The 18,134-nt window shown below is 38.4% G+C and overlaps 2 protein-coding genes across 5 annotated transcripts; one reads left to right on the top strand and one right to left on the bottom strand.

Moving 5' to 3' along the window:
- The first annotated feature begins 51 nt into the window (after positions 1-51).
- On the top strand, positions 52-10,847 carry mettl27 (methyltransferase like 27). 4 transcript variants are annotated; one of them, XM_044222284.1, is made up of 11 exons: positions 52-181; positions 1,000-1,130; positions 1,505-1,633; positions 2,026-2,161; positions 2,581-2,673; positions 2,807-2,980; positions 5,891-5,974; positions 8,571-8,654; positions 8,997-9,080; positions 9,186-9,314; positions 9,408-10,847. In XM_044222284.1, exons 1-11 carry the CDS (start codon positions 67-69, stop codon positions 9,686-9,688), a joined length of 1,440 nt encoding a protein of 479 aa, XP_044078219.1. In that variant the 5' UTR covers positions 52-66; the 3' UTR covers positions 9,689-10,847. The 4 variants fall into 4 exon arrangements, with proteins under 4 accessions (XP_044078219.1, XP_044078220.1, XP_044078222.1 ...); XM_044222287.1 differs by lacking the exon at positions 52-181 and adding an exon at positions 234-457; XM_044222286.1 differs by lacking the exon at positions 52-181 and adding an exon at positions 235-453.
- Positions 10,848-14,527: 3,680 nt separating this feature from the next.
- LOC122887998 (claudin-4-like) lies at positions 14,528-17,835 on the bottom strand. Its single transcript, XM_044221802.1, has one exon. It carries the CDS (start codon positions 17,322-17,324, stop codon positions 16,347-16,349), a length of 978 nt encoding a protein of 325 aa, XP_044077737.1. The 5' UTR covers positions 17,325-17,835; the 3' UTR covers positions 14,528-16,346.
- Positions 17,836-18,134: the final 299 nt, after the last annotated feature.

The following is an 18,134-nucleotide window of genomic DNA, read 5'->3' on the forward strand; positions in this document are numbered from 1 at the left end:
GACGAACGCCGCCTTCAAGGGCTGTCTGAAAAATTACATTTACTGGTGTTTTGGGGCAGAGAGAGTATGGTGGCCGTGAATGCAGCAGCAGGGACTCCGAGTAGAACCTTTGAGGCAGTATTATCTGTCTGGTTAGTGACTATAAAAAAAAGTACACGAAGGCAACTAAACATACAGGCAGGTGAGAAGGCCAAAGGCTGTTTTTGTCAAAAAAAGAAGAAATGTGCCATCGACGTTTCTTTCCCTGACAGTCTTTACTGAGGGAATTCTAGACCCTGAGCCCACTGCTTTTGCTTCCTGGTCCATTTCGCTCCTAATAACAGCACTGTGTGTGCAGTGAGTCTTTAATGTTGCTTCAATATATTTTTTGAAACAGCCGGGGGAACTAACTTTATATCCGATTGTGAACTTGTGAAGAAGAAACTGCCAGAAAAAATAACCAGCGAGGCGACTGTAGGTACCTCTGGCATTACTATGCTTGTTCATCTCTTGTGTAATATAGTTGTAGCAGCAAGCTCTGTATTTTATAACCATAGAAGACAAGCCCAGGCTCCCAAACAGTGCAATTCAATGTTTCAAATAAGTTATTGTTATTTACTTATAGTAGCATTAAGTAAAGAAAACTGAACTTAACAGTGGCCTCCAGTAGTTGAACAATAGTTTAAATCGTTCCCATATGTTCCATATTAGATTAATATAATTAGCCTAATAAAACAACAGAAATAAAAACTACCTGTTGAGTTCAGATTTTCAGTTTGGTTTCGCTACAAATGGCATCACAAAACAAATCACTGTAAGACCAAACCAAAACCAAAAAGTAAGGTGATCAGCTTGTTAGAAGATGAATGGTGTACTAGGATAACCAGTTAAGATATAAGCATACTGTGAGCTGTAATTGTCATTCACAGTTTAAACTTACAATCTATGATCAATGTTCTGATATCTGTTATCATGATCACTTGATTATTTTGTCTCTTGGTTCTTTCTTTCTTTGAACAGGTTTGTATATAATGTCAGCTGTCACTAATACATTAGAAAAAGTGAAAGCAGTTATCTTATCAGCTCATAAGAGCACCACGTCAGCAGAAAAGGTCAGCTTCTACAACTCCTGGGCAGAGAACTATGATCAGGTGAGATAACTGAAGTACAATAAGATTATCAGCTAAATATTGGCAGTATTTTTTTGTTTTTATTTTTTTGTCCAGTTAAATTATAGGAAAGGTACTTCTATCAAAACTGATATTATTATTGTGTAGAAATTAAGTGAAACGTGAAAACCAATACTAAAATAATGCAGTCCAAAAATATATAACATTATGCAGCTCTGTATCTGTGTATTTAATAAAAATAAAAATGGCTTCTATTTTCCTTATATCTAGCCAAATGTAGTTTTACAGTGCTCACAGTATATATCTATCTATATATCTATATGTTTTTATACATAATTAATAAATATGTTCAGATACCTGTAAAAGCCGCTGTTGATTCTTAAAACTTTGAATAGGATGTGGCTGTTCTGGACTACCGTGCACCAAGTCTGGCAGCAAACAGCATCTCCTGCCATTTCAGTGGCGATCGTGACGCAGCTGTTGTGTTGGATGTGGCCTGTGGTACAGGACTGGTGGCCAAACAGGTAAACTCACAAGACAGAGAACAAACTCCTGCACGATGAGATACCAGCCAAAGGAAAACTGATTCAAAAGGACTGCATACTTACACTCTTGACGCAGTAATATGTAATTTAATATTTGACAAAAGCCTTTTTTGAAAATGTTAGTGATAAAACAACAAATATTTTCTATAAATACAACTTCTGTGTTGATGTCTGGTCTGTTTCAGTTTAGAAGATAAAGTATTTCCAGTGAATGTGTTATGATCGTCTGCTTGCATATTTTACTTGTATGGATCCAAACTGTTATTTAAGACCATTCCTTTCTTGGCCCACTATGAGCTTTTAGTTTTTCTACGTTCAATTGATTTGACCAGCATGACTGATTAACAACCAAATGTGTCTCTGTTGTACAGATGAAGAGACATGGATTTGGTCATTTTGTGGGTATTGATGGAAGCGAGGCTATGTTGGAGCTAGCCAGAGAAAGCGGGTTGTATCAGGACCTGAAGCAGTCCATGCTTGGAGAGCAGCCGCTGCCTGTCCAGTGGGGTGATTTAATGGTTCATTATTTCACATGGGTCATTGATCACTGTGATTCAGTAGTTGATCCTCAGGCGGGGTGATTTAGTCTGTATTTGTGTTCAGATTGATTACCATCATTTGTCTTTTGTTATGATTGTTTTGTTATCTGTTTATTCTGTCACTGTTTCCCACTGTTGCTGATTTATTACATGTTTACGATATAGTTGCATTTTAATTAATGTTGAAAGTTTTGGTTGTTTTATTCAATCACGTATGTTTGTCTGTGATTGACTTTATAAACTTATTTTGAAAAACTCTCTAGATATTACGGCTAATAAATATTATTCATCTTGTGTTATTATCAGTAGTAGCAGTAGTTGTAGGCATTCATTTTGAAACTGTGATGATTTTATTTTGAACTCTCTCCTCTTCACTTCCTCCTGCAGGTTTGTTTGATGTTGTTGTGATCGTTGGAGCACTGAGTGTTGGTCAGGTGCCGGTTGGTGTGGTTAGAGAGTTGTGCAAGTCCACCAAACCAGGTGAGAATATGTTTTTTGGTTTGAAGCTTTCTCAACTGCAGTTCTGATCTTTGGTTGTCATTCAGTATGTCAGTATGTCCAGTAGTTTTAATCACTCAACAGCACCACTGCACTGACGCCTGTTTTACACTAGGTGGATACGTTTGCATGACAACCAGAAGTAACCATGACAATGTGGAATACAAAGCCGCCCTGGACCGTGAAATGAAGCAGATGGAGGAAGAGGGGCTCTGGACTTGTGTAGAGGTCGCTGAGGTGGATGACTGGGAGAGAGCGGTGTCAGAGCAGGAGGACGGCTACATATCTGGTGCAGTGTACCTCTATAAGAAACTATAACTATAGCACATTGCATGACAATGTAGATGTGACTTCACACCAGCAAAGATACAAAACAACATTACTCAAGAAGATACAAAATATTCAAATAATTCACATTACACTTCAAAAAGAAAGTGTCAGGATTTTTTAATTTTTTTACATTTTCAGTCTCTTACAGACCCAGTGTTGAAGATGTGATGCTGCATTTGTGGATGTAAATGTAAGAATTGAAATGTTCATGACTAAATATTGGGCATGTTGCAGGAAAATTGGTACCTGAAAAATGTGCTCATTGTCCCCCTCATAAACCACTTCAGATTTCTACAGATGTACAGTATCTTGTGGATATGCAGTAAAGTCTTCAGAATAGAAAATTATTGCATAAACATGAGAACTGTGTAATAAATGAAGGTGTAACTTATGTTTGTTTACTGTGTGTCTTTAGTGCATTACTATCTGCAGTAATCAAACAAACAGGTTAGTGAATGAGTATAAATAAGAATCATGCACTTTGTAAGTACATAGATTCAGATAACTGGAGGTCAAATAAATCTTTTTAATTATATTACATTATGTTACATTAAAGCCATTACATGTCAAGTCAAGTCAATTTTATTTATGTAGCTCAATATCACAAATCACAAATTTGCTTCAGGGGGCTTTACAATCTGTACAGCATACAACATCCTCTATCCTTAGACCCTCAATTCGGAAAAACTCCCCCAAAAAAACTTTTAACAGGGAAAAATGGAAGAAACCTCAGGAAGAGCAACAGAGGAGGGATCCCTCTCCTAGAACGGACTTGTACAGAATAGCCAATAGGGATTTGTTGGGTCTCTGTAAATAATATTATAAAGAGTACGGTCTAGACCTGCTCTATAGGAAAAGTACAATGAGATAACTTCTGTTATGAATTGGCACTGTATAAATAAAATTGAATTGAATAGACCAATATAGTAAAATGACAGTATGCATAATCATGATGACAAATTTATAAATAGATTGTAACATACATGGCATTAATTAATTACATTATTTTAGATTACATTACTTTTAATTAGTTTACTTTACAAAAATTACATTGAAATATACTTTATTTCAATGCAAAAAATAATGGAATGAAATTTAAAATGTATTATATTATACACTGAATTAAATTGAATGAAATTAATTTAATTAAATTGAATGACATTTTTAAAACAAATTATATTAAATAGAATTAAATTTCAAAAAAATGTAATTGAATTAATTTTAATATTGAATTTATATTAGATTGATTTTAAATTTAAAAAAATAAATTGAATGAAATTAAAAAAAAACTTAAATTGAATGAAATTTAAAACATTTAATTATATTAGACTAAATGAAATTTTAGGAAAATGAAATTAATTAAATTTAAATAATTAAATTTAATTACATTTTAAAAATTATTAAAAAATAAAGGAAGCCAACTTTGTTGCATAAATAATGTTGTAGGATGAGTTTCCTGTCGATATGGAGAAGATCCCTGTTTAGAAGACAGAAACATTCGGTGGTCAGTTTATCTTAAACAATGCTACATCATCAAATACTTTAAAAGCTGCACCATCAGAAGTCAGAATCTCTTTTTTTAGGAACATCAGAGGTCGTATTCACAAAGTGTTTTGTCTTACCATTCAAAGTCCTCTTGAATGACATCACACGTTTCTAGCAAAGAATAGCTGCTATTCAACAACTTTTGTTGCTTTTTTTATGATTTTCTGACCCCTGACCATATATAGGGCAATTTGAAGGACCTTTGTATTGTCCAAACCAAGTTAAAGTATTTTGGTTACCACCAGAGGGCTCAAGACAACAGGTATTAACTTTCTCTGGGCTTCAGTGATTGAACAAATCATTTATAAGATAAAAAATCATAATATAAGATGTCTATCACAATGTTCTAATAGAGGAGAGTTTTTATATTAATTTATAATATATCAGAGAGACCGAGAAAAGTAGTGAGACAGAGTGAAGAAAACTTCTCTGAATTTAATCAGATAATCTCAGTCACACTAAAAGTCCTCAGCATTAGGATAAGTGTGTTTCTGTGAGTGTTTGTCTGTGTGTGTGTATTAATAAACACGCTGTATGAGCAGCTGTGACTGCATGAGAGGGTATCATAGTAAAAGTGTTCCACCAGCCTGTAGCAGCTTGTATTTTCTCACCAGCACAGAGATCATATTGAATAATCTGAGTCCTTGAATCAAACTGTCAAACAAAAACACTTGTTGGTGTTCCCATTCGTTCAGCCAGCTGAAGTTTGGAGACTATATAAGACAGACCAACTCTACCACTGTACCTTTGTGAAGACGTGTAACTGGACAATGAGGGTTGCTGGTTTACTGTTGTTGCTGCTCGGTCTGTGTGGGTCAGGGGCTCAGGGGGAGGATGGAGGCCTCGGTGAGGTGGGTGAGATCAGCCAGTTTCAGAAGACAGCTGCAAGAGATGCAGTTGAGGAATCGACCGAGCAAACCAGCACTGACATCTGGGCGGAGGTGAGGGCACTGAGAGACATGGTGGTGGAGCTTAAGGTGGAGCTGAGAAACATGGAGGCCAGAGTGAAAAATAGCGAGAACCAGGTGAATGAACTGAAAGCTGAGCTGATGGTCACCAAGGTGCACGTGCAGCTGCTGCAGAGAGAGAACTCTGGTACAGACTAGCTACTTTTCCTGTTGAGTGTTGATAATGTTGTCCTTTGAGAGTTTGACTGAAGTGTGTCAGTGCACTGATGCACTTATTGTGAGCTCCAGAATAAATCTTTATTGTATGGATAGAATAATTTCGCCACCTTTAATAAAAAGTACATCAGAGCTTGTTGTGTTATTTAAACTGTTTTAGAAATGAATGAAACAAAAATCAAACATCTTCTGTTTTTCAGTCCAAGCCACAGAACTGGTATCTTTGGGAACTAGACTGACTGCCACTGAGAGCAAAACAAGTGACCTAGAAAAGAAGAATGCAGGTATTTCACTGAAAAACATGATGGTTTAATTAGTTTCATGGTTTCTTATTTTCTATGCTATTATTTTAACCTGTGTTAAAGGTTGCATATACATATCATTAAACACAAAGTACAGCTGAGGCTGATGGGAATGCATTATTTATGTAGGTATTTCGTCATAAACCATAGTGTTGGACAAAATTTTGACCTGATGATGGTGCTAGATGAAATGTGATTACAATTCATCCTGAGGGGGACATGAATATGTCAATAGACAATTAAATCAAAAACCCAAATGTCAACATCATTGTGTGATCATTTATTTGTTTATTATATTTTGTATTATCAATCTGAATTTGCAAAGTAACCAGTAACTAAAATTATCAAATATATGAAGTGGAGTAAAAGATACAATATTTGCATCTGAATTGTAGTAGATGATCTGCTCCAGGCACAGCTCGCCCACGAAGTACAAGGACGCACCAATCCACACACAGTGAAATCGCTTAGTTTAGATGTTTTATTAATCAAGAGGGAGCACAGAAATGTGATCGGGTGACATGTTCACATATGTACCGCATAGAAGGCATAACTATTAACTCATTATCATCTTCGCACACAGTTACCTCTTGACGTGTTTGTTTGCACCTCCAACAATATGGTGGATGATATCGCGCAGAAATGTGGGTAGCGTGTGATGTCACTGTAGGTAAAATAATGTCTCGCAGAATTTCCTTTTTTTTGGTTGCGAAGGAAAGTTAGTTAGTTTCTTGATGGAAAGATGGCTTTACTTGTTGCAAAAGTAACCACTAACTACTGCTAACCATAGTAGCTACCGTTAGCTCTGTTAGCTGTGCAGCTAGCACTAGCAGTTAGCTGACTCTTCTTGGGAGCTCGGAGCCCGGGCCTATAAACCTCCTCCTCCCGGCAGTCCAAAGCTCCAGCTAAGCTGAAAAGGACCACTAGCTGCACGGCTGACGGCAGCTGTTAGTGTCTACTTTAAAGCTATCTGTCCATCAGGAAACTCCATAAATCAGAGTTTAGAGAGAGTTGAGGCAGAGCAGCCGAAGGACATCAGAGGGAAAACCAAAAAAATATTTTCTTCATAAAATATGATCCAGTTTCACCAAAATCAGTGAATGAAGTTCTAAAAGTTGTGTTTTTGTACAGTAAGCAGTGAGGCCTGGCCCCCAGAAACACTCCGCTCAGGCAGCATCTATCGTTTTTCCAACCTAATTCTTGTCTCATTTGTGGTCTGATAAACAGTAAATTCATCCAATTCAGCGCCCCATGTTGCTATTTTCCAAGCTGAGTTACTGTAGCTGTCATGTGCCATCCAGCACACCGGCAAGACAATGATGCAGTGGTGTCGCCTCACAGCACTGGGTGCTAGTGATGTGTCGATGCAAACGAGTCGGCTGTATGAGCCGGCTCCTTTAAGTGAACGATGGGAGTCGGTTCCCATCTGATCGTCATTGCAGATGAAGAATCTTGCATATTTATTATTATTATTATTATTTATCATGCAGAGCTACTCTAGTGGAATCCCGGAATAAAAATATAGAGCTGGAAATGAGCATAATAGGTCCCCTTTAAGAACAACTTTATTGTCAGACTGACGCGTTTTGGCTAATGGCCCTCTGGTCTCTTCTTCCGCAACCTTCCCCTAAAAGTATGTTTTAGTTGTCTAAACTTAACTAAACCTTAACCTCACAGGTGTCAGATGAGAAATTACTTATGTGAATCATTTTTGTAACAGTCAAATTGGTTGTTTTGCATGGCACAGACAAATTATCTATTTTGTCATTTAGGCATGAGGACTTGTTGGACAGTCGGAGTAAAATATGATTTAAAAGCAGAAACTGCAGGAGCTACTTTAGATATGGTGTTACAAGTTCCTCCTCTTGATGGTAGTCCTTGGTGGCATGGTGGTCAGAGCATTCGCATTGTTGTCAACCCCTCTGCATCTTCAGCAGGTATCTCAGGGTCACAAGCGTTTCAACCCTTAGCCTGTATGCCTCGCCTGAGTGGGGCGGCAAAGACTAAACTAGCCTTCGCCTGTAGAAGGGTTAGGGTTAGACAACTATGGGTGGTGATGCCTGGTGTTTATTGGCTTTGACCCTCTGCAGATCTGTCCATTTTGCAGTTTCTGTAAGGACCTTGTCGTGCCTTTACCTGTATCGGCCTTCTGCCAGTGATTTGGGGCACCCGGTCAAGATGTGATTCAGGGTGCAGAGGGTTTCTCCACAGGGCTTGCAAGATGGGTCTTCTTCTTTGCCCCAGATCTTTAAGTTGTTTGGAGTTGGCAAGAGGTCAGCCACAGCATGCAGGAGGAAGATCAACTTGCCCTGGTCGGTACCCCAGAGTTCCTTCCAGGACAGCGATCACTCGAGTGCCTCGTCCCACTGCATCCACTGTCCCTGGCAGGCGAGCCCTACCGCTTTTACTTGTCATGGACATTTACAGTAGTTTCTATACATTTTTGAGTATTGGTTCAACAGATAAGATGAGGGTCACGATACTATATAAAATGTATAAAATGTGTTGTGCATGTTAACATTTTGCTATTTTGATGGCTTCTCTGCTCTGTAATTCACTGTCATTGCACCAACTCCAGACTTGCAGACCAGACTGAGTAGCAGTGAGAGTGAACTTCGCATTAGCAAGTCCAGGATTGACCAGCTGGAGAGAGGAAATGCAGGTGATGATTATAGTATTAAGAACCACAACCTTTTCCTAAAATTAAGCAAAAAGTTTTAGTTGCCTAAACTTAATCAAATGTTATCCACACAGGTGTCAGATGAGAAATTGCTTTTCTGAATTTTTGTAACAGACAAATCAGTTGTTTTTGAAGGCACGAACAAATTACCTATTTTGTCATTGTTTGGTTTAATCTTATTGTGAACATTTACAGTAGTTTCTATACATTTTTGAGCTTGGTTCAACAGATAATATGAGAGTCAAGATACTTTTTAAAATGTGTTGTTCATGTTAGCATTTTGATGGCTTCTCTGCTCTGTAATTCACTCTGCATCAACTCCAGACTTGCAGACCAGACTGAGTAGCAGTGAGAGTGAACTTCTCATTAGCAAGTCCAGGATTGACCAGCTGGAGAGACAAAATGCAGGTGATGATTGTATCTACTTATCCACAACACACACACACACACACACACGTTACTTATTTAGTCCAGGTTAAGTTTAATGACATAAATTCTTTTTTGTGTTAACAGAGAAACCAAAGGTGGCCTTTTACACAGCTCTGACTAATGCAGGAACTGTAGGACCATACAACACAGACATCACACTGAAATACAGCAAGGTCTTCACCAACATTGGCAACGGTTACAATCCAGCTACAGGTAATATACTGCAGGTCACATGAGCATGTGTGGTCATGTAAATCTACATAAATCAATTGTTACTGTTTTTCATTATTTACTCTTACTCTGTAGGTTTCTTCATAGCACCAGTCAAAGGAGTCTACTCTTTCCAGTTCACTATGTGTGCTCACCGCCCAGGGTATATGGGTGTTTTTGTGTACAAGAACAACCAAAACATTATGTTTAATTTGGAGAAGAAAGAAGAAGCGGATTTTGAGTATTTGACTAACTCTGTTGTCTTGGAGCTGAAAGCAGGAGATGAAATTCATCTGGTCCTCCCAGCAGGCCATTCTCTCTTTGACAGTGAAAATAACCACAACACCTTCAGTGGCTCCCTTCTCTTCCCATTGTAAGGATGTTGTTTAGGCTGCTGTGTGATTGATTTTTTCACAAACCCTGTTGTTATTGGCTACACTGGGATTCTTTAGAAAATGCTGATATATCTCAACAACATTCAATTAAATCAAAGATTAATTGAAATGTTTGGATTCTGTTTGTTGTCATTCAGTGTAATTTGTTATTTATTGATACATATATTTTCTTTGCCCACTATAGCTTTATATGCCTGTTGTGAAACCTGAGAGCCCATAGTGAAACTGTGGCCATGATCAATTATTATAGGATATAGCTAATAAGTTTAACAAAAGGTCCCACATCCTAGCTCATCTCTGCTGCTTGTATCACATATCCATATACCTCATTTATTGGCTCCTCCTCCTGGCCTGGAGTTTCCCCATCACTTTAAACTGAGGAGAAATTTTAATTCTATAATATTTTAGTGATATGAAATAACAGGCCATGAAGGTAATTATATATCTCAAGAGGCAGAAACCAAAATAACTTAATTTTGGTGCAAACCCTCAATATGAGGATGGCTCAAATGCATACCTCCAGGTTCCTCATCACATAAGGGGCCTGGTCTGCTCCACAAGAATACCCTTTGTCCAAATAAGACATTATCAGTGATGGTCACTATAGTGAAACCTGGCTCACAAATATGGTTTTAAATGCAGACAACAGGGAATTATTACCCCTTATCTGCAAAAAGTGAGGTACCTGTTGGCAAATCTATCTCCTCGGAGCTTCTTATCACAATAAAAAACAAAAAAACTATTAGTAAGCAATCAAAGACATAGTCAGCACATGGCAGACACCCACAATATACAGTGCAAAATAGTACACAGCACCATTCTGCAGTGCTTGTAAAGTACAAAGATTCAATATGAGAAACTGATGTTAGTATGAGGGTACAGATGCAATACAGCACAGAACCATAGACAATAATTTCTACTATGCAGCAAACTATAGTACTGCTATGATTACTAAGACTTTAATGTGCAAGATTTGTTGGTAAGAGTGTGAGTGTGTGTGTTTTCCCCTTAGCTGTATGGAATTCTGCCTTACCTGTTTTGGTGACTGACTGAGTGAAAAGTTTTCACTATAATCTGCACTCCTGCCTGTATTCATATATACATACTGTACTACTGATTAAATGCATTGATTTGTCATTGATTCAGTCATGGCTATTGGCTTTCACAGCTGGGATAATGTGATAGAGGTAGGTGACAGATCATTAAATGTGATATGGGAATTGTGGTAAGAGATATCTCATTGGCAGAGAAGGTATGCCTTTCTCTCCTCTGCTCTCACCTAAACCTAAACTAATCACAAGTGCTCAGTCTGGCTGGGAAACATGTTTCAGAATAAATTTACTCACTAGGTTGAAAGGTGACAGGTCTGAAAAGCATGAAAAGGAATGCAATTAAAGGAAATTAAATGAAATTCTTACCTTTAAATTATCTCATTACATTAAATCCATTACATTACATTAAAGTCATTGCATTGGATTGATTAGCTTACATTACTTTGAAATTAAATTGTATGAAATTTAAAAAATAAATCTAATTCAGTGCTCTTCATGTTCCCACCTGTAGAGTGTCTAGGAGTCAAAACAAAATTCATCTGGAAAGTCCTCTTGATATTTAACAGCAAGCTCACCAGTGAAAGCACGTAGTTATCAATAACGCTAGCAAAGTTGTTTCCAAGTGATATTTGAAAGAACTTTAATAGTTACATAGTCATTTAATTCAATACATTTCATTATGGCGATCTCTCAAAAGTTCTGCTCTTCCTACAACTTGTTTTGGTCCGTTCGTGGCAATGAAAAGTAACGAAAACTATTAAAACAATGTGCACAAAATATATGAAAGTGTATAGTTTTATATGTAATATATGTGCAGTATATGTAACACACACTATGAGCAACAATACAAAACTGAAATATATAGAGAAATATGTAAAAGTAGTAGCAGTACAACAATAAATAATGTATAGTAGTATGGTATTTATATAGGGATATAAAAACTTATAAAGCAATATAATACATAGTGTTAGATATTGTAATATATCAATACTTCTATTTTAATATTAATAATAACTTTAATATATAAATGAGGACGAGGTGCAGTTGTATTGTTGTAAAGTGCTCGTCACATGTGCAACATTAAAGCCAAATACTGGTCTACAGGTATTGTTGTCCGTATGCAATAGTCATTATAGAGTCAAGAGCTCTGGAGGTTGGAGAGGGTGAAGGGGGGTGCTTGGTGTGACAGCCCTGGGTGAATGAGGTGGGGTGTGTTTATGTATGTGTGTGCGATTGTGGGAATGGTGGGAGAGGGGTGTTGTTAGTGCTGGCTTTTGCTGTTTGATCGACATATACAGTTCACTCATAAATAGATACATAAATACATGTGGTCATTAGCAGACCAAATAGCTGAAGATGGCAGCTTATTAGGAGCAATTAATGGGGAGAAAGACATTAAAGCAAAATATTTGGTCTTCAGAAATAACTTAATAATACTTAATAACATGTAACTCACAAACTAACTAACATATTGTTCTATCCAAATACACAAAAATATATAGTTTAACTTCAAATTCTGCTCTAAGTATCTCTAAGATGCCAAAGTCCCAGCATGCAGTTCATCATCATCATCAACAGATCATCCAGTTTGACATAGAAGAGGAGTCCTTGGGGTCGGCTCAAGATCTGTTGGAACAGGTGTCATTTTTGGTATTTTGTATGGTTTGGGGCATTATATCCCCTTTTCAAAGAAGGACAGTAGAGATGTCCCAGGAAATGAGGGGAGACAGATGGGGAATGACATCATGGCTGTAGTATGGTTACCGTGGCCACCAGGAAGCCCCAGTTGGTGCACATGCTAAGCTCATCTTACTGTTCCTCACTATTCCTTTAAAGCTTACTTCAGGCACACTGGTAACTAAAATTTGTCTCTTTTCTCCTCCCCATTGACTGAGTCATAGGTGGGATAAGGTGATAGTGGGAAGTGACAGATCATGAAATGTGATATGGGAAATGTGGTAGGAGATATCTGGTTGGCAGAGAAGATATGATTATGTATGTGTCAAATAGGAAAATGTTATTCTATGTAATACAATGTAAATTGTATTTTTAAGGTTAGTTCTTATGTTTGAAAACATGACAATATTAGTGTAATTTATGCTACTGCACATGGTCTCACCTTAATGCCTTTCTCTCCTCTGCTCTTTGTGTCGGTGCCTGTGTTTGCACAGGGGCGAGGCTAAGTTCCTCCACACACACACATGCACACACACCCACAGAAACACACACACACACATATACACAAAGCTCTCACTTCAGAGCAGAGTAGGGGGGTGATACCACAAAATTTGGTTCTGATCCGATACCATCTGATAACAGGGCCAGAAAATTGTGCTTTTTTTCTTACCAGAGACTACCTTTACCTTACAGGGCACCAATACCATTTGTAATTTTAGAATTTAAATTATCTACAAGGTCGTTGAATGAGACCCAAGCAAGGTGTGGAAGAGAAAGCCTGAATGAATAATTCACTGGTGTTTTCAGTGATATAGCATAACTCTGAGATGGTCATCTCAAAGAAAACACAAGAATGATCAACATATGAGCAACACCAGTCACCACAACCTTGGAAATGTTTAGACCCTTGAAGAAGTACAGAGTGTGTGTGGGCTCCGTCACATGCTGGTTCAGTCCATAGTTATCCAAAATACAACACAGTTCTTTAGTTATGCTGTCCTGGGGTCTGTCAACATGAATATTAAAAGTCAACAACAATAACTACACAGTCAAAGTCAATGCAGATGATAGACAGCAGTTCAGCAAAGTCCTCAAAAGTCTGTCTTAGATGATGTCTTAAGAATACAGATCGACATGAAGAATTCAACTGAAGAGAAACATATTTAAAAGAAACAAATTTCCCATAAGACATCTGCTTTCACTGGACAGAATTATTAAACAAAATAGCAACTCCACCTCCTTTCTTCTGCACTCTAGCTTTGCTCATAAAACTGAAGCTGGCAGGGGTTGACCCAGTAACAACTGTTGCACTGGTCTGACCAATTTTCAGTTAAAAACATAAAATCAAGATTATGCTGGATAATTAAATCATTAATTAAAAATGATTTGCCTGCCAACCTGACATTTAATAGAGCTATGTTTGGTGTGTTTAAAGCATTCCTTGCTAGTTAAAGTCAGACTGTGGCTGACAAGTAACTGATAATCAAATTTGATAAATCTCAGATTTAGTTGAGTACATTTTGTTCACTCTGCTAATCATCAAAACAGGAATAGAACATGAAGTCCAGAAGAATTGGGCTTTGATTGGGGCTACTATACGAGGCAGTAGGTCCATGCCCAATAGGAGAAAGAAGAGTCATATTGGGTAGTAGAAGTGGGGCAGGGACGCTGTCTGTCCTAGGCATCAACTAGAGTTACAGATTGAATTGTCTCCTTAGATGGGCTTTTCCATTTTGCTCCACATGAGACATTTTTCTCACTCTTCATAATACTTCCATGAACAAACTTATCAGTAGCCATCTCCACTTCTGTTTCATGGTGATTAATTAATGGTTTAAACTGGTTTTCCGGTTGTAATGGGGTTAGGGTCGGCAGTCCAAAAGTTACTGTTTGGGTCACGTTAATGTTGTGAGTAGCAGAAGGCAGTTCAAAGTAGATAATCGCAAACCAGAGTTGTCATAAATGATCCTCCCAGGGATTTAGTTTTTATAGGAAACCTCCTTAAATGTGGAGCAAAAAGTAGCAAAAATAAGAGCAAAACAGAGAACAAGTGAGAAGAGCGTCTGCACCGTAGCAAAGCAGGAACTTGAAAAACATTGTCATTGTTGTCATTTATTTGAAAAAGTGTGATATGTTTGAACAGTCAGTGAGTCATTATATTACCATTTTAGTCTTTATTTTAAGTGTCTTGACAGTTAGGTTAATTTGGGCAGCAGGGTTTCCGAGCAATGTACGTAGAGATAAGATAAAGTGAGTTCAGACAGGGACCTTTGTTACATCTCTCTCTAGATTGTTCCCTGTCATCTCTTTCTACTGACTGTAATAAAGGCTTACAATGCCCCCAAAACACTTTTCTTTTCCATTTTGACACAACTTTTATCACACTTCACACTTTTTACACAGTTTTACAACAGTACAAGTAATATCAAAATGCCTTTGATGTAAAATATAATCAGATTTTTTCCCATTGGGTTATTAAAACATCTGCTGGTATAATAAAGTAGATAGATAGATAGATAGATAGATAGATAGATAGATAGATAGATAGATAGATAGATAGATAGATAGATAGATAGATAGATAGATAGATAGATAGATAGATAGATAGATAGATAGATGTGAGAACCATCGTCATTGTCATTATATTATTCAACAATTTTTGAGTCCAGTTTTTGTGCACCACAGGCCACCAGATGGCAGTGTTTCATGAGCATGAATCCTGTGCCTAAGTGGCCTACCAGTGGGTGAAGTGAAATGAAACAAACCTGAGTGGGGTTTTTATTTCTAAAAGTTTAAATGTTTAACTTACTTCGTTGTTGTTTTATTTTTGTACGACCTACTGATTTTTTTAGTTTCTTCCTTACTTATGTATTCATGTACTTACAGTATTTAGTAAATACAATTGTACAGGTTTAAGTCACGTATCTATCCATAACACAAAGTCTTCTCTAAAGTAGAACTTGTGTATTTTGCATTTTGGACAACTGGCAGCATTAGATTATGACTAGATAATGATGCTACTGCACATTTGAATAAGCAAAACTAAAACGACATGTTTATGACTCATGTTTATGGAACATAAACATGAGTCTCTGAAACTAAGTTTGAAACCTCTGCAAGCACATTGTGTCTCTCTCCTCTAACACGACACTCCTCCACTGTAACCACACTCTCGGTCAAACCAGTTTGTCCTGTGGATTTTAACAGCCAGTAAGAGGACTGAATGTCCAGGGGGATGCTGTAAACTTTAAAAGAAATGCTCTTTTCAGCTCATGTCTGACATGTTAGCATGTTAGTGTTATGTTAATATCTGTCCAAATAAAATACATAAAATCACATTTCACAGTTGTGACAAAAAGCAAAAGCTAAATCTTTACAGGGTGCTTCAAGCTCCTTCATTACTCATGTTGCATTCAGGTTGCTGTATGTCCAGCAGACACAAACAAGCTGAAAAGTCTGAGGTACATTTCTTAATGCCCACAGATTTATCCTCATTCAGAGCGCATTTAAACAGTGAGAAACAAAAGTCGATACCAGTGTCACATTAACAAGTTCATTTTTGAAAAAGAAGACAACAATAGCATACTTCACTTGCACCTGGATTTAGTTTGTTTCTGTATTTGGTGTTAAGTTCAGTTTTAGTGCAAATAACATAACTGCTATTCTCCTGCATATTGATGAGTGTAGTCCAGACCTTTTCCCTTTTGTCCTTTGATCAAAACAAGGAGTAAAAAGCTAACTATACATATATATATAAACACACACACACACACACATATATGTAGTAAACAATCACAGAATAAGTAAACTACTACTTCTAAATAATTCTTCAAAAACTTCTGTATTGTGTGTGTAACCTAAGTATGTATATATGAATGTGTTGCATTTGTGTGTATGTATGTGTGCCTATATTATAGGTATGTTCTCCCTGGATTTGAGGATGTATCCTCATTTTCATTTTTGACTGATAAATTATCTTCCATTTCTGCTCGTTTCAGCTGAGACTTTGTAGACGGCGCCTCACTGTGTTCAGATTTTGTTGACTCTGGTCTTTTCATCTGAGACTTTGTTGATGGTGCCCATGATCTTTCTGACTCCTGCCCTGAGCCCTGCTCAGGCCTGTCCTCCCAAGGAGGCCTTGTGTACAGCTGGGACTTTGTTGATGCTCCCTCGTAGCTTTGAGACCTGGGAAGCACCGCTCCGAAAGGCTGAGACACTGTTGGTGGCACTCTGCTACGATGAGAACCTGGTTGGTTGGACCCGTTGCTGGAGCGGACCACCAGGTAGCGGACAGAGAGGCTCTTGTCTGCGTCGTGGGCTTTGAGGGGGAATGCTGAGCTGATAAACAAACCCCCTCCCAGAATAAGCATGATGGATGCTCCCCAGCCAATGTAGAGACTGGCTCCAATCTCCCTCCGCTCAGCATCTGTGGCGGCGCTGTAGAAGTTCCTCACCACAGCCAAGGCCGTCCACAATGTGGGAATCAAACACAGCAGCCCTGTGGCAATCAACACTGCCCCTGCTGTTATAGCCACCTTGCCCTTAACCCCGCCTCCTTCTTTATCCAAAAAGCGAGTGCATTTCCCTCCAAAGAAGGCCAGAATGAGGCCAGCGCCACCTGTAGCGATGGCGAGGACAGTTAGACCCCTGGCGGCCTGCAGGTCTGCACTGAGAGCAAGGAGAGACTCATAAGGTTTACACTGGAACTTCCCTGTGCTCTCAACCACACAGGTCATCCAGATACCCTCCCAGATAATTTGGGCCGTGATGATGGTGGTGCCCACGAAGGCCGTGACCCGCCACATGGGCATTATGCAGCTGATGATGACCCCTGCCCAACCCAGGAGGCACAGGGCACTGGCCAGCATCTGCATCCCCACAGAGGCCATGATGCAGAGGTGGAGGGAAGATTTCTGAAGCTGCTCGAGAACTCCTCACAGACCTTTGAAAAGTGCTCTGGTGTTTTTATTCTCTTCTGTGGAGCTTCTTTTGCTTTCACTCCTGATCTCTCTGGTCACTCTTCTCTTCTCTTGTATCCTTCTGTGAGCTTTTCTGTGTCAGTCTTTCTCAACATGTGATATTGCCGTTGTCATACGCCTTCATTTTTGTGCATTTCTTCAATTATTTTCTTCTTGCCACAGTTGCAATGTTGTGAAGTAGGAAGAGGAACACAGAGCCCTGTCTGACTATTTCAGTTGTCCATTCAGTCTCCAATAGCTTTTATTTGACTGTAGATGTGTCTCAGTTCAGCCTCAGTCAATTTGTTTACAGCCTACTTTCCCTCGGTCTCCCCCTCCTTTATATCACTAACTGCTCCCCTCTCCTTCTCCCTCCTCCCGCCTCTCTCTCTCTGTCTGTTCTCTCTGTATTTCTCTACCTGAGAGGTCACCTGAGCTGCTGCCTGTGTGCTACTGGTAAGGTTTAGATGCACCACACCTACTATAGGGAAAAGAAAGGGGAGGAAGTTGACAGAAAAACAGAGAAGGAGAGAGAGATGCAGCTGTGGAACCGTGACATCATCTATTCCCTCCCTTCTCTTCATCTGACAAGATTATTTTGGAAACAAGAAGCTTTGGATAAAGCAGAAAGAATGAAAGGTTTTGGGGCATTAAACTTGTTTATAAGATGCACACTCATGAGACACTGCATCATCGTCTTTATTGTGTCACACACCATCTTTCTGAATCTGATTAGATTTG

Source organism: Siniperca chuatsi, linkage group LG14, assembly GCF_020085105.1.
Source record: "Siniperca chuatsi isolate FFG_IHB_CAS linkage group LG14, ASM2008510v1, whole genome shotgun sequence".
NCBI lineage: Eukaryota > Metazoa > Chordata > Actinopteri > Centrarchiformes > Sinipercidae > Siniperca > Siniperca chuatsi.

Coding starts and splice junctions, on each gene's coding strand:
- LOC122887998 (XM_044221802.1), bottom strand. CDS start 17,324: ATGGCCTCTGTGGGGATGCAGATGCTGGCCAGTGCCCTGTGCCTCCTG.
- mettl27 (XM_044222284.1), top strand. CDS start 67: ATGGTGGCCGTGAATGCAGCAGCAGGGACTCCGAGTAGAACCTTTGAG. Junction 2,981..5,890: donor GGAGGACGGCTACATATCTG/GTGCAGTGTACC, acceptor TCTGTTTTTCAG/TCCAAGCCACAGAACTGGTA. Junction 5,975..8,570: donor CCTAGAAAAGAAGAATGCAG/GTATTTCACTGA, acceptor CACCAACTCCAG/ACTTGCAGACCAGACTGAGT.